This window comes from Drosophila rhopaloa, unplaced genomic scaffold (assembly GCF_018152115.1).
Source record: "Drosophila rhopaloa isolate 14029-0021.01 unplaced genomic scaffold, ASM1815211v1 contig_155, whole genome shotgun sequence".
Taxonomy (NCBI): domain Eukaryota; kingdom Metazoa; phylum Arthropoda; class Insecta; order Diptera; family Drosophilidae; genus Drosophila; species Drosophila rhopaloa.
Window position 1 is genome coordinate 4,251,802 of NW_025335034.1, and position 14,370 is coordinate 4,266,171.

Consider the following 14,370-nt stretch of genomic DNA (forward strand, 5'->3'; position numbering starts at 1 on the left):
CTGGACCCGGGCTAATCTATGAGCCAAGATCGCAGGCTGTAAGATGCTGCAAGATGTTCCGTTTTGTCCAGTTTTTGCTGAATCAATTTGTTAGAGAAACAATGACCCCGCCCGGGACAAAGGACCTGGAACTGAGAGGCGTGCGACATTAGCAGACAGTTTTGCGGCACATGAGGGTGGATTCTGTTTCCTTTCTACCTCAAATGGACAGCCAACTGAGCGGATAATCGGATTGTCCAGGCTGGCGTTTTGGCCGGTCAAAACGTAATTTGTGGGTTTTTAGGCCAATCCAGCTGCCGAAAGTTACCAGTATGCAAAAACTTCTTCTCCTGCCGAAGACACAGCCGAACTGCCAGCGGGTGGCTTATCGCATATCGTTTATCGCTTATCGCCATAATTCCCACTCAACACTCAGGAAAGTTCAAGGAATTCCAAGGATGAGGAAGCACTTTTGAGGAGTGCGACGTGGTCGCGGCAAAAGTGTCACACAAGCAACCACATGCAACGTCATCGTTGTCGCGAGCCACAGCCATTCGAGATGCATCTCAGCATCTGAGGCATCGGAGGATCGGCAGCTGACCCAACATGCAAAGGCGATAATCACGAGCCACAGCAGCCGGCAACGGCAACTGTGCCACACTTATCTGATCAGCAGCATCAATAAGTCGTACCTATAGATGGTTGACCGAAAAACCTCAAGACGCGACCAAAACAACCAACAATATTGTCAAGAAAAATTCTGTTCCCCTTTTACCAATCGCCCCTTTCTCCTATTCACTCGAACTTGGGGAAGTATCTCATATCTGTCCCACATCAATTCAACTTTGTACATTTGCAAGTGCCACCATCAATTAAAACTAATAGAACAATTAATGAACACAACAAACACAAACCGCAAAGTGCAACCACAAAGCGAGAACTTAGAAGGAGACAACAAAAAATGACGAAGATGAATATGGCAATCTATATATAAGACATACGAATTTCGAATGCACTATTTTATAAGAAAACCGGTAAAATAAAACGATGTAATTTGAATTCCAAGAATGTCAAGAAACCATGACATACTAAATCCGTAACAATTATTTGGCATTTAAGAAATAATCTAAAAATGTTCAAAAATTAATTTTAAAGATTTGTTAGTTATAATGTTATACAAAATAATTAAAAACTCTACTTTTAATAATGTCGTTTTGTTACTTTCCTATTTGCGATTTCATAATTGGTTTACGAATTTGGGAAATATTTATAAATTATAACATATTGTACAACCATCATCTAAAGGGTACTACAGGCGCATGCGGAACTGACTTTTTAAAGAAGCTAAATAAAAGAGTTTTGTCTTGCGTCTTCATCATCAGCATAATAATCACCAAGATCATCATTGTCTTTGGCAATTAAGCCAGATGAATAAATAAGTAAATGAATGGGTGAATGCATGGGCTGCCAGTTCATCATAATTTCTCAACTCTAATTCCCAAGAAATTAGAAAAGGGTGCGGGTGGCGCTGCACCGCTCGCTGAAGATCGCGGAGGCGAGATTGAACTGGGGGCGTGGCCGGTCGGACCACGCCCACCTCCGTGGCAGGCAAAGTGCACAAACAGTTAAATGCGATCGTCTGCTCCGCGTAATTGCAGTCAAAGAAACATGCAATTTAACTCCGCTGAAAACAATTGAATCTATGAATTATGAAATATTTTAAGTCAAGCAAAATGCCACAGACAAGTGGCAGCCTCCCCTTTTCCACCTCTGCCTAATTAACTAAGTGCCACGCACCTCGAAGTCACAGCTGAAAAGCTGAGAGCAAAAACCCATTTTTAGCTTCATGCATTTTTAATTCCCCTAATAGCTTTTGGCTTCCAGCTCGACTCGGCCAGACATTGATGGACCAGCAGCGAGTAAACACCGGCGAAAATTAAAACACCAAAAATGCTGTCCTCCGACGACGCAGCTGCTGGCCAGATGCAGATTAATTCCCGGCCCAAAGTCGCCCAAAAAAGTTGTCCTTACCTGGTCGCATCTGCGGGTGAACTAAGCCAACTAAGCGCAATGTGTCCTCCATCAAAATTAATTACCAAAGGAGCGAGGCAGCCGAGCAGCAAGGCCAATTGTCAGTTGCGCTGAGCTCAAAAGTTAAAAGGGGGCGACGCCGACCCACTCCGCCCCCACCACCCACTTCGCCCATGGGGCTCATCAGTCAACACTTGCTCAACAGTCTAAAATGATAAATTGTCATCCCCTTGGTCAGAATCACTTGGCTCTTAGCGCAATTTCTGGCTGAGTCAGCAAAGTGCTGCATACTTTCGGGTGCCACTTGATTACGACCAATTTCGTCTGATTTTGATACGAACAGCATTTTTATCACTTTAGTCGTCGACAAAGGACACCGAGAGTGCGATGAAGGAGATTACGTCTATATATACTACCCTCAAAAATGAAAATATCCTGTAATAGTCCGATCAAAAGGTATTGGTAATCCCATGTTTAGATTTCATTGCGATTTTCTGATTTCGCCACTAGAAAAATATTAAGTTGGCATCTGTTTCAGGACATTTTTAAAAGCCTTCAAGGTTATTACGAATATGGCAATAAAATTGCCGTCAAACTATATTATTTTGGTACTCGTATGTATACATAAAAATAAATAGTAAAATGGTTTTACAATAATTTATTTAATGGAGAAATAAAGAAATAATGTAACGAATTGACCGTTTATCAAATAATTATGAATAATATATACACATGTAAAATTATATATATTTTATATATTTTAATGATGGTTAGCTTTCATTCTCGTTTAAAATATCAATTGTTAATTTATCCTGCTGAGAGTTTCGGAACTCGAATCAGCCAAACAATAAAAGGATAATGTGAATGCAACTCGTCAGCCATAAAAGAAGAATATGCAGTGAGTGGAGATTATGTGAGATTTATTGGCTAAAACACACTGCATACCCTCCACCTACAAGTTAAGGCCAAATTAATTAACAACAAGGCAAGCGCATTGTGTGATGCCGCTGCGGGTAGCTTTGTTGATTTTTAATTAAGGAGTTGAATGAAAATCAAAATTAAAGTGATTTATGCCAAAGATAAATGCGTAAAGAAAAATGCCAGGGCTTTAATTATAAACAAATAAGAGGGCAATGAAGTCGCAGCTAGCATAAACAGATAATTACAAGCACGCAAAGTTGTGAAGTCACTAGAGGGTCGATTTTTGTTCAAAAACATTTGTGTCAATATTTACCCACGACACAAGGATGTCAACTGATAGTCTAAGCTGGCGCTTCCTTGGCAAGTCCTTGGCGTATCGCGCCACTCTTGTTCCCAGTGTTTACCCAAACCGCAAAGCTCTTTCAGTAGAGGTGGTAGCAAAGGAACATTGTCGATGTCCTGTCGGCGATAATGTCACACATGATTGCTCCTGGGTGGGTTTGCCTCTAGGTCTGTGTGAGTTTCTAATTAAAAATGTAAAACATTTACTTTTGTCAACGGGTCGGCGATATCTAAATTGAATACACATTTGTGGTTGACATTTCGCCCTTGGATTTTGCGCTTTAAGGGGGCAAATATTCCTGGCTAAAAATTAAATAAGCTTTTCTATCACTCTGTTTATTACAAAAAAGTATTGACAACTCAGTCGCTGCCTCCTGTGAGGATTGAACTCACGACCCCTGGTTTACAAGACCAGTGCTCTGCCACTGAGCTAAAGAGGCTCACATAAACAGTCGACAAAAATGACAAAATAGTGAATGGCAGAAGTCTTTTCTGAAGACAGCATTTTTTAATAATTTATCATCTTATCACAGCATGGTCCAATGTTTAGATAACAATATTTTCGAACCTTATCAAGTCGAAAAGTAAGTAGTATTGTGTTATCAAATTTTCACAACTTTTTTAATGGACTTATTGTAATTGGTCTTAATATGATTGTTTTGAAAAAAATGTTAATTTGTATCTTTTGAATAATTTAAAATAATAATGAAAACTAAAAATTGTTATTTAAAATTTGTGTTCTATTTTTTTCTTTCAACAAATATTTTTAAAAAAATTTAAAAAAAAAAAGCTTCACTACTGAAAGTTTGAAATTGTGTCTCCATTAAACCTGAAACACCCATTTAAAGGCCGAAAAAATGGTTAGGCAAAACAAAACAGGTTTTGCACCGCTTAATCCTTCCAGACGAATGCGTTGAAATTATTTATTATGACGCAAAACTTTTTCCCGGCCGCAGCGCAACGTGTTCGCTTTATCTCCTGTCCAAAAGAGCCAAGGGGTCTCGACTGGCATCCGCCAAAAACGATACTCCATACGCCCAACCACCCACTCAACGGGAAATCAAAAAACAAAAGTGGAACTTTTCCCAGTTAAGCCGGCTCGATAAAGAGCTTTAAAAGGTGTACTCTGTACAGGACCAAGGGCAGAACAATTTGGGTAATCTGAATGCTCAGCTAGCGCAACTTCAAAGGACTCCAAATCTGTTCATGTGGCACAATCGAATAAAATGGGTAATTTTATGGGATAATTCCTTAAAGAGAATGAAAGAAGAGGATTAACTTTTAATCGAAAGAAGGTCAGCTTTGGCCTTTTATTCAAATGTAATCGAAAGGGAATCGAAAAATATAATGTGTTTTTTAACCCTGTTTCAGTAGGTAAACGATATTATGATAAAACCTTTCCAACACTTCTTAATAATTCGATTGCAGTAAGCGACTTTTACTTGGCATTTAAGAAAGGGAATTTCAAGCAATCAATTCAGTCTTAAAAACGCAGTCGCAGCATTAAATAATTTAACAAACTACTTTAAAATATTCAAAAGCTAGACTTAAATCGTGACAATGCCAGTGGACCAAGTTGTTATTTCCTACATCCGCAACCGCAACTGGATAAATGTCCTGCTGCTCAGATCGATGGATCTGTATAGGGCGGTCCTCGGGGAAAGTCGCAGCGAGAGGATCGAGGTAAGCCCCAACGGGATCTGCTGGACCGAACAGAACCTGGAGTACCGCATCATGGTGGACAAGTTCTTCGATATTGAAATCAAAACAGATCAGGGCGAGCCGCCCTATTCCCTTGTCGAAGTGGAAGACAACAACGTGGCCTTCGGCCTTGGACTCCGGCGCATCAAGCACCGGGTGCTGGAGCAGCTCACCGTTGACGTGCAGCAGGGCAATCTAGCCCTGCGTATTGACCCATTGACGCCCTACTCCTTCCACTGCAGCAACTGCGCCAATGAGCTTATTGGGCAGAGGCAGTTCCTCCAGGTCAAGCCGGTCCCGTTGACGACCATGAAGCCGCAGAACTACTTCTGCCACCGCTACAGGACCGCGGAGTATCCCAGGGAGGAGGAGCTCTTCTTCGGCCTCAACTACCTGGTGATGTGCACCCAGTTGCTGGGCAACGGGGTCGCCACCACCCAGGGTCGCCGTCGACTGGAGTGCTCCCGCTGCAGGCAGTGCGTGGGCGAGTTCTTGGGCAGAGATGTGGCCGTGCATCTCTACGCGGATGCCTTGCGGCTGCTGGACGGGGACTCCCCCGAGATCGAGTTCAAGGAGATCTTCGGCCATGTGACTGCCACCCAAATGATGCTGCGCCTGCTGCACGACGCCGAGCCCATTAGCCCGGACAAATCGCGCCTCTTCCTCAAGGCCGTTCGTCCGGATGGTCAGATGCACTTCTTGCAAATGCGCGTGGACACGCGTCAGCTGCACATTCTGCGCTCCGAGCTGGACTTTCCCGAAGCACTGGAGTCTGGACAAGCTCTACCCATGGAGACCGACACCAGCAGCGAAAGTGACTCCGAGATGCATCTTAACTACACCAGCAGCAGCAACTCTAATCCACAATCAGGCGACGAAGACATGGATCGTTCTCTTCCAAAGCCAAAAACCACTGAGGGAATACCCCCGAAATCCGTGCGATATGTGCAGTTGACTGGTTTTCACGGCTGCCGCGTGAAGTATATTTTCTCGGGAACTGATCACGAATTGAGCGAAAACCACGAGTTCATCATGGGGTGGCGCGATGACGGCTGCCGCAAGCTGCGCATCTCCTACGCGATGATGGCGGAGCTGATCGGCGAGCTGCATGCTAATGAGTACCTGGTGGCCAACCTGGAAAAACTGCCGCCACCCTCCAAATTCGACAAGCCCCGTGTCAGCTACATTATCTTCGAGGAAGACGAGAAGTTCTATGCCAGGCAGCAGAAGTTCATCAAGCAGGCCGGATAAGAATCGCGTTTCCTGTACTCAATAAATAAAAAGCATAATATCGAACGAAAATGATTAATTTCTAAAGATATTTATACCCGTTACTCGTAGAGTAAAAGGGTATATTGTATTCGTGCAAAAGTATGTAACAGCTAGAAGGAAGCGTTTCCGACCCTATAAAGTATATATATTCTTGATCAGGGTCACTAGCCGAGTCGATATAGCCATGTCCGTCTGTCCGTCTGTCCGTATGAACGCTGAGATCTCGGAAACTATAAAAGCTAGAGGATTGGCATTTTGCATGCAGATTCTAGGAGTTCCTACGCAGCGCAAGTTTGTTTCAAAATGGTGCCACGCCCCCTTTAACGCCCACAATCGCTTATATACGATTTTAAAAATTTAAATATTTCGGAAAAGTAAAAATGCAGTTTTATTGTGTTTATCAATACCTATCGAAATGTAGAAGAAATTTTTCAAATCGGACCATTCGTTAAAAAGTTATGCGTGATCAAAGTTTCTATCTCCATCTCCCTCGCACTCCCTTTACCTGAGTAACGGGTATCTGATAGTCGGGGCACCCGACTATAGCGTTCTCTCTTGTTTTAATTCTATTTTGCCATCTTAAAAGCTATTATGTTGACAAAGCTATTAATATCAACCAATATAAATTTCTTACCTATAACTAGTAAAAGTATCTTGACTTAGGTATTAACTATAAATAATTAAATATTTAACATAAAAATATTTATTCGAAGAACAGAAACGTCAGTTATTTTAATCTTTTACTAAACTAGATGTTACTAAAAAAGCATAACAGTTTTAAAGTTTATACACAAAATTAAAAAATTATAATTCCCATTTCTCAAAATATTTAATTTCCTTATGTAATTACCCTCTCGTATTTCATAACATTCTTTCCCAACTTTACATTAACCCTTTTCCTTCTTGCGATTTTTCCATGATATTTTTAAAAGTTCCTCAACTCTTGCGGTCATATTCACGGCATATTTTCTTAATTGGCTTATTGTTGGTAATTAGTACAGATTTAATTGCGGAAACCCTTATAAATTTTCCCGACAACCGATGCGGTTTATGGCCTACCTCCCCCTTTTGATAGGACTGACCACATCATTAATCGTTGGCTGGTTAACGAAAAACAATTTGTCCAAATAACAATTAGGGCCAAGCCAACAACAAACAACAAGTAAAGCACCCTCAGGAAAGGACACTCCAACGCCCACCCAGCAGGAAAAGGAATCAGGATCGGGATCAGGGGAATCGTTAACAGAGTTTGACGGCTGACAGTTGGCTAATGAAAATCCGAGGGAGTGAAAGTGTCCGAGGATGTGACGCAACTTGATTAACGATGGCACAGATTTAAAGTTTCATTTCCACCAGTTTAAATTTCTCTTTAATTCGGATGTGTTGGTCCTGCCTGGCAGAAAACAAAAATCTATTCATTACGTATGCATTGCCTGTCCATTATCCTACATGCACTTTGTTGCATTGTTCAAAGTGGGTTTCAGCTGTTTATTTTTTGTATTTTATATTTTGGCTGCCACAACAATGAGTTTCAGTTTGGGATATGAAAGAATTCGCTGGCAGGTGGATAGAAGGCCTAATGGTCCGGGCCCCATTGTTGGCGATGCTTTTGTGGATTGAATCTATAGTACGAACCTCCCTCCTTAGAAACCTTTCCAAATTAAGAAAGTGCATAGAGGTTATCGCTGCTTTCGTTTAAGGGCGCCACAGCCAGCAATTGCCAATAATTAACATAATGAAGCCATAAATTGCGCTAGTTGAAGAAAGTCCAATGACACTGCTCTACAATTGCCTACATTGGGGTGGCCAGTGGGGAGAAATATTTCTAGAGAAAGCATGCGAAATTAATATTAACGCAACGCCCCATAAATTAATTTTGAAATGCAGTGGAAGCCTCGAGAAGCCTCTAACAGATCTCTATCCGGGATATTTGTCCGTGGGGGAGAGTGAAAGTGAGTGTCCCCCTAGAAAGGCATTCCATATGGCCGGACCTGGTCTTTCACTCGCTCCACTTGTTAATTACCAAGATGTATGCGTGTCGCGCACCACAGACCAATTAACCCCCATTATGGTCAGCTGAGGGACAGCTCTTAACACTCCACACTCGTCCTGGACGGGGTCAAGTTCTGGTCCAAATAGAGGGGGCCAGTAATTAAGATTTCCAAGAGCCACCAGCACACATCCGTGGCGAGACGCAAAACAAACTCATTCCAGAGGGGCCAAATTGCTTTATGATGTTGCAGATTATGATAATGAATGATGCCATCTGGACTTGCACTTGGTACATTGACCAGGGCAATGTTGACACTTTAAGTGATTTAATGTTATTGTTTTGCCCACCGCCCTCACTGCACGCACCCTTGAGGGAAAGCATTGAATAAAAACAAAGGAACATTTCTTTTACATGATTATTTTTTGTATAAAATATTTTGTATTTATTCAAATTTTATGATACAGTTAGCAAGCTGCTCTTTAAATATAACCTTTAAAACATCTTTGCTACACTTTTAAACTATTAGATTTTCCAATCGAAAGGATTCATTAAAATTGATTTTCAATGGAAACTTTTTCGCTTATCATTTTTGAGCATCGAGCTATACATTACATATATGTGGCCATACATTTTTGCCAGTTTATTGACACAATTGCGAGCAAATAAATCCCCGACTGCGGGCCACAGTGAGTGCTGATTGCACATCTCTGTTTCCCATCCCAACTCCCTCCTCACTTTTCCAGATTTCCTCCCTCCCTGCGAGCTGGGAGTGTGAACTGCCATTGAAATGTTTTTGATTGGAAAAAATTTAATTTCCTATACGCTTCACTCTGCTTATCGCAGTTGCATTGTGCTCCAAATTCGACGAAAAAAAAAGTTGACAATTTTCCGCAAAGCTCATGCCGGCGGAATTTTAAATTTAAATCAAGTGTTGGCCCAGCGGATATCTAAACTGTTTTCTCTCACCGCATATGTTGTACACAAAACCTCAAACCACAATTAATCAAGGCAAACGCTCTTGACAGCAAAAAAATTCATTGACACTTTTTTTTCTAGTCTTTTCGGAAAAAGTTTCACATTGGCAGTGCAAAGCTTCAATTACGATTTTCGATTTGTTGTGCGAGAAAGAGGATTCGGAAACCCAGTGCCAATGAACAGGAGGGAAGCGTTCATTAAACGCTCTTCTTATGGCCAAACCGAGCTATCTTTTTCCCTTTTTGGTTAGCATTCAAACACATTCGTTTCACTCGTTCGCCGTCGGTCTTTTGTCCCAGGAACAATGGCGGAACCGCAGAGAGAGCCGGCGCAGAAGAGTGAAATTCATTTTTTCCATTAAATCGAGTCGTTGATTGTGCATGAAGTGAGGAGGCGCAAATGTCAGGGCTCTTCGGTTAGATGGGGGCGCCACGATACCTCGATAGGTTGCCATTGCCACCGTCGAGGAATACAACCCAGTCGAGTCAGCGGCGGAGCGCCACCTTCACCCCCTGGCAAATCGCATCGACATCCGAGTCCCACGGGAGCTGGTTGAGGAGAACGCGGAAGTCGAATGCTCTTATTTTGGGCCAAAGTTCTATCCACGCGGAAAATCTATAACTAAGCCATTAAAAACATAAATTAATAAAATCTTAGAAAATGTTAATTGCAAATTATTGGTTTACAGAAATGTGGCTTACACAATTCACTAAAACTTACATTTATATTTTCTATTTAATAATTTACTAACAGAATGCTTAGATACTCCAAATATTGTTGGATTTACATACCAAATGAATATTTTTTAATTGGTTAATTTTTAAAATTTCTCTTGAATTTCTTAAATTTGTTATATAAATAATATTAGTAGTTTTCTGTCTCGATTGGACTAATCACTATTTTTATATAATATTGTTTATATGATAAAAATACTGTTATTATAAAATGGTGTATAATTTCTCAAACTTAGACTTTGTAAGCGATACAACATGCAAAATAAAGCTTCTTCATATTTATATTGAATTGTACAACAATGATAAACTAAATATAGGTTTTCTTTATAAATATTGTAAGAAAACAGGTAATAAATACTGTTTTTCAAAGCTTAGAGCTTAATTCAAAATCTATAGAGTATTCCCAATTCGTTTTATCTTTCAGTTTACGACCATTTGACAAAACTTTTTCTCTCGAAATTCGATACACTTGCAAATGGCTTTTTGACAAACAATGACATGGACCGACTCACCTACAATTGCGGAGACATTTCTTTGCTTACCTTTTTTCTTTATCTCAACTCGCTTTTGTAACTCCCCTTGACGGCGAACGCATTTGCAAATGAATTGCTTATTGACAGTTTGATGGAATGATTCCCTGGCTGCCAATTGTCGATTTGGCAGACTTTTGTTATTCTTTAATTAAACGGTTTGCCCGCAAGAGAAAAAAACAAAGTGCACAACTGAAAAGGGATTAATTCTGTGAATGAGCTTCGAAAGATTTTCCAATTTCATTTTATGTAGGCGAATCAAATGCAGTGCATATAGCATACTTTTAGTAGCCATTGAAAATAATAGTAAAAAATCCTTATTCATAATCTGTTTTTAGAATTGCCATTAACAGGCATTTGTCAAGTTTTCAGCTCGCCAAGAAGTCACTTCCGGCTGACTGCATTTTTAAGGACACTCGAAATGCTATGTGACATTTCCCCTATCATTGCTTCGCCACTAATTGAAGTCGCCTCCAGCAATTAACAACTTGCCGGGCTGCTCATGTATGCAAAATCCATTAAATCACTTAAAACCATGAGAAGAGCACATTTGAAACCACTTCCAGAGCAAATGACACATAATATGACTACAAAACAGTTGCCGCGGAGATGTGCAGGAGTCGGGAAATTCGCAGGACACGCACTCGAAAGCTGGGCCCGCCCTTTCCGATGTCGATGATAATGTAACAACACTCAACCTCTTGGCAAGGCAAAAAAAAAAAGTGGAATATATAAAAGGTAGTGGGGGTTTTTCAAACAGCAAAAGGGTTGGTCATGACTCAAGGGAGCGGAGAGGGGGCAAATGAAATTGTCACAGCCACAAATTTAATTACATCAGCTGGGAGGAGCCATCAGATGTGTGTTCCAGAGCTTAAAGCTGCCCATAAATTCAGGTGACTCCCCCAATCCCATCCCTTTCTGGAACACTCCCCCGTGAAACGGCTCATCAACTGTCAAAAATGAAATTCCAAAAAATGTCACAAAATTTGACATGTACAGAAAAGAATTCCCGATAATTCATATGCGTATGCATGTTGAAATATGTCAAGCATGAAGAACTGATAAGGAACAAATAGGTTTGAATAGAAAAGAGTGGGTTTTAGATGTCCTAGAGGCTGTAAAAAATCAGAAATTCGTGTGGCATACTTTTGGGCCGGACAACCAGAAACACTCAACTAACACCCCGAAAAGCCTTCATTTGCAAATTACAAATACACCTGGTAACAAACACCCCCCATCAGCCGTTTTTCAATTAGCCTAAAACCCCAGTGACTAAAAATGGGAGGAAAAAATGAACTGTTTAATGCCTTTTATCCCACTCATAATTCGCATAATGACAGAACATCTCGTTCTCGTTCTCGTCCCATGTCCCCCTGCCAGTCCGCCAGTAATTTGGCCGGCAGACTTCGGTGAAGAGCAAACAACAGACGCAGCTGACCACTCCCGGATGCACTTCAACTTTCCACCCTGTTGCGTACAATCAATGGCAGGACACCGAAAACCCGGACGGATGCGGATGGATCTCCCCCGCCGATGTGGACGCCACACGACGGCCGTCCGCCCGTCGTCGCGTTCGGATTGTTGCAAAAGTGCGAAACCGCAAATGTTAAACGCAACACACAAGTCAATTCCGCAACCCACCCAGAAGCCAAACCCACGGTGACAACCGCAACCAGGCCACAAAGCTCTTCAATTTGCTTGCCATCTATTATGGTAGCTCATTGTGGGATTACCGCACAACCCAAACCCAAACCCAAGCCCAAACCCAAGCCCAAGCCTCGTAAACCCACCATCCAACCCACCTCCTCCCTCTGCGGAAACCCGGAACAGGAGGCCGCACCACCGACGCGTATGCGCCTGGTCGGTGAGGAATTGCTAATAAAAGGGGTGGAAAATCCACTTTGCTATGGCATTTGATTTTGATTTTTTTCGACTCATGGGACAGAGGACTTTCGCTGGAAAGGGGGAGGAAAGAGGGAGGAAAGTGCACGAGCACTGGCAGATACAGTTGAATGTTACAGGACTTGATGACTTTTCATGTCAACGGATAAGTAGTCAAAAATTGGTAATCGGAATTAAAAACTGCGATTTTATGTAGTTTTTAAGAATTTATATTGACTCATTATTTGGAAATAATAGATAAGTTGTGTTAATTAAACCTTGTTATTACCCAATCAATTTTTTTTTAATCTATTATACCTTATTTTATAAGAATTTAACTTTTAAGAATAACTATTTCATTTCATAAACTCAAATGTAATACATTTTGTTAGTTTTTATTGAGACTTTTACTGTAAACAGTCTAACACTCTAATACAAATATTAAGAATAAGTTTTAAATCTATTCAGCATTTATATTCAGTAATACGCACTAACAAATATATTGCTTTAGTGGCTAACAATCTAAACACATAAAGAGTAATTAAAAAGGATATATGAATGAATCCAATTTGATTAAAAAGTTCAAACAAAGAGTACCAATCAAAAAGAAAATAATTACTTGAATTATGACGAAAGTCAAAGTCAATGTCAATAAACGAAGATTCTTCAATTGACCAATAAAACCGTCAAAAGCTAATGCCATCTGCACAATGTGAACACTCACCGAGACGACGATGATTATGAGACCGTTTTTAGAGGGGTCCAGCAAGGATGCGCGAACAAAGGAACGACCTCCAGCTGGGCGACTTTTGTGCAGGTCTTACAGGATTACACTCGATTACAGGATACATTACAAGTTCGACGGGTGGCAGGGCACCGGCTCGCCCGCTGGGAATGATCAATCAAGTCCGAGGAAAACGGCGAAATTTCATGCCATTCCGGCTGAATGAGCTCGGTCAGTTTCCAGTTCCACTATAATTGTAGAGAAGCCCAATGTTAATTATGAAATTGCTGGCTGGACTCTGGGTTGCTGGCAAACAAATCATTCTGCAGCTATATCAAAGAATGTTTTGCATTGCGAACGTAATGATTTCGACAGTTCTGAGCTTAATGAAAACCGGAAATCCACTTGCCTTCCAACTTCATCTGCTCCCCTCCTTTGCCCAAGTCCCATTGCGTGTTATTTCATCTGTACTGGGACGAGTCTGTCTGGAGATCTGTTTACTTTAGTACTTGCCATCCATTTTTTGTGTTCCTTTTTAGGCGATTAATTAATGCAATTAATCTGCTGGCTGAATTCCCGACTCGGTACGCAGCAGTTGACTCCTTTGGCTGCAGTTGATGGAGTTGTTTGGGGGCGCACTTGTATTCCCCGTTCGGGGAATGAGTGTAAATAAATGGTTAAGATTAAGTTGAGATTATTGCTAATCAAGAAATTCATTAAGCCTATAAAGAAAGACATACAGAAACAAGACAAGCCCGCCCATGTACTTGTGCATGAGGATAAAGTAATTGCTTATTGTATATCACCGAAAGAAAAATTATCCATATTACTGTTTGTTTACCATTACATATTTGGTCAGAATTTTATTAGCACTAAATTAAAAATGGTATCTTAAAAGTATTTTTATCTGAACAACTTGAATGTAAATTGAACATATTTATTTACAGCATAAGCAATGTACTGTTCAGCATAAAAGTATTTTAATTATATTTATAAACCTTATGAATAATATATTGTTTCTTGGTTAAGTTTAATCTACAGTTTAACAACTAGATAGGTAGTTTCACAATTTCAACTAAATCTTAACTGGAAAATAAAATTAAACGTTAAAGAATGTTGAAAGTGTTAATAATACATATTAATGGAAGATCTTTAAGAATAGTTTCATATTTGAATCTCATCTTTACTATGAAGATATCTCAATATTGATGAGCACACTGTTCTCCAACTTTATAAAATATTAAGAACTATGGTAATTAATTTTCAAAATGCCTAGGCTATACCAAA

The 14,370-nt window shown here is 40.5% G+C and overlaps 1 protein-coding gene and 1 non-coding gene across 2 annotated transcripts; one reads left to right on the forward strand and one right to left on the reverse strand.

The window, feature by feature from the left end:
- Nucleotides 1–3,641: 3,641 nt before the first annotated feature.
- On the reverse strand, nucleotides 3,642–3,713 carry Trnat-ugu. The gene has a single exon. It is a non-coding gene; the product is annotated as a tRNA-Thr (tRNA).
- A 1,037-nt stretch (nucleotides 3,714–4,750) lies between these two features.
- On the forward strand, nucleotides 4,751–6,225 carry LOC108044948. The gene has a single exon (XM_017124119.2). It carries the CDS (start codon nucleotides 4,834–4,836, stop codon nucleotides 6,223–6,225), a length of 1,392 nt encoding a protein of 463 aa, XP_016979608.2. The 5' UTR covers nucleotides 4,751–4,833.
- Nucleotides 6,226–14,370: the final 8,145 nt, after the last annotated feature.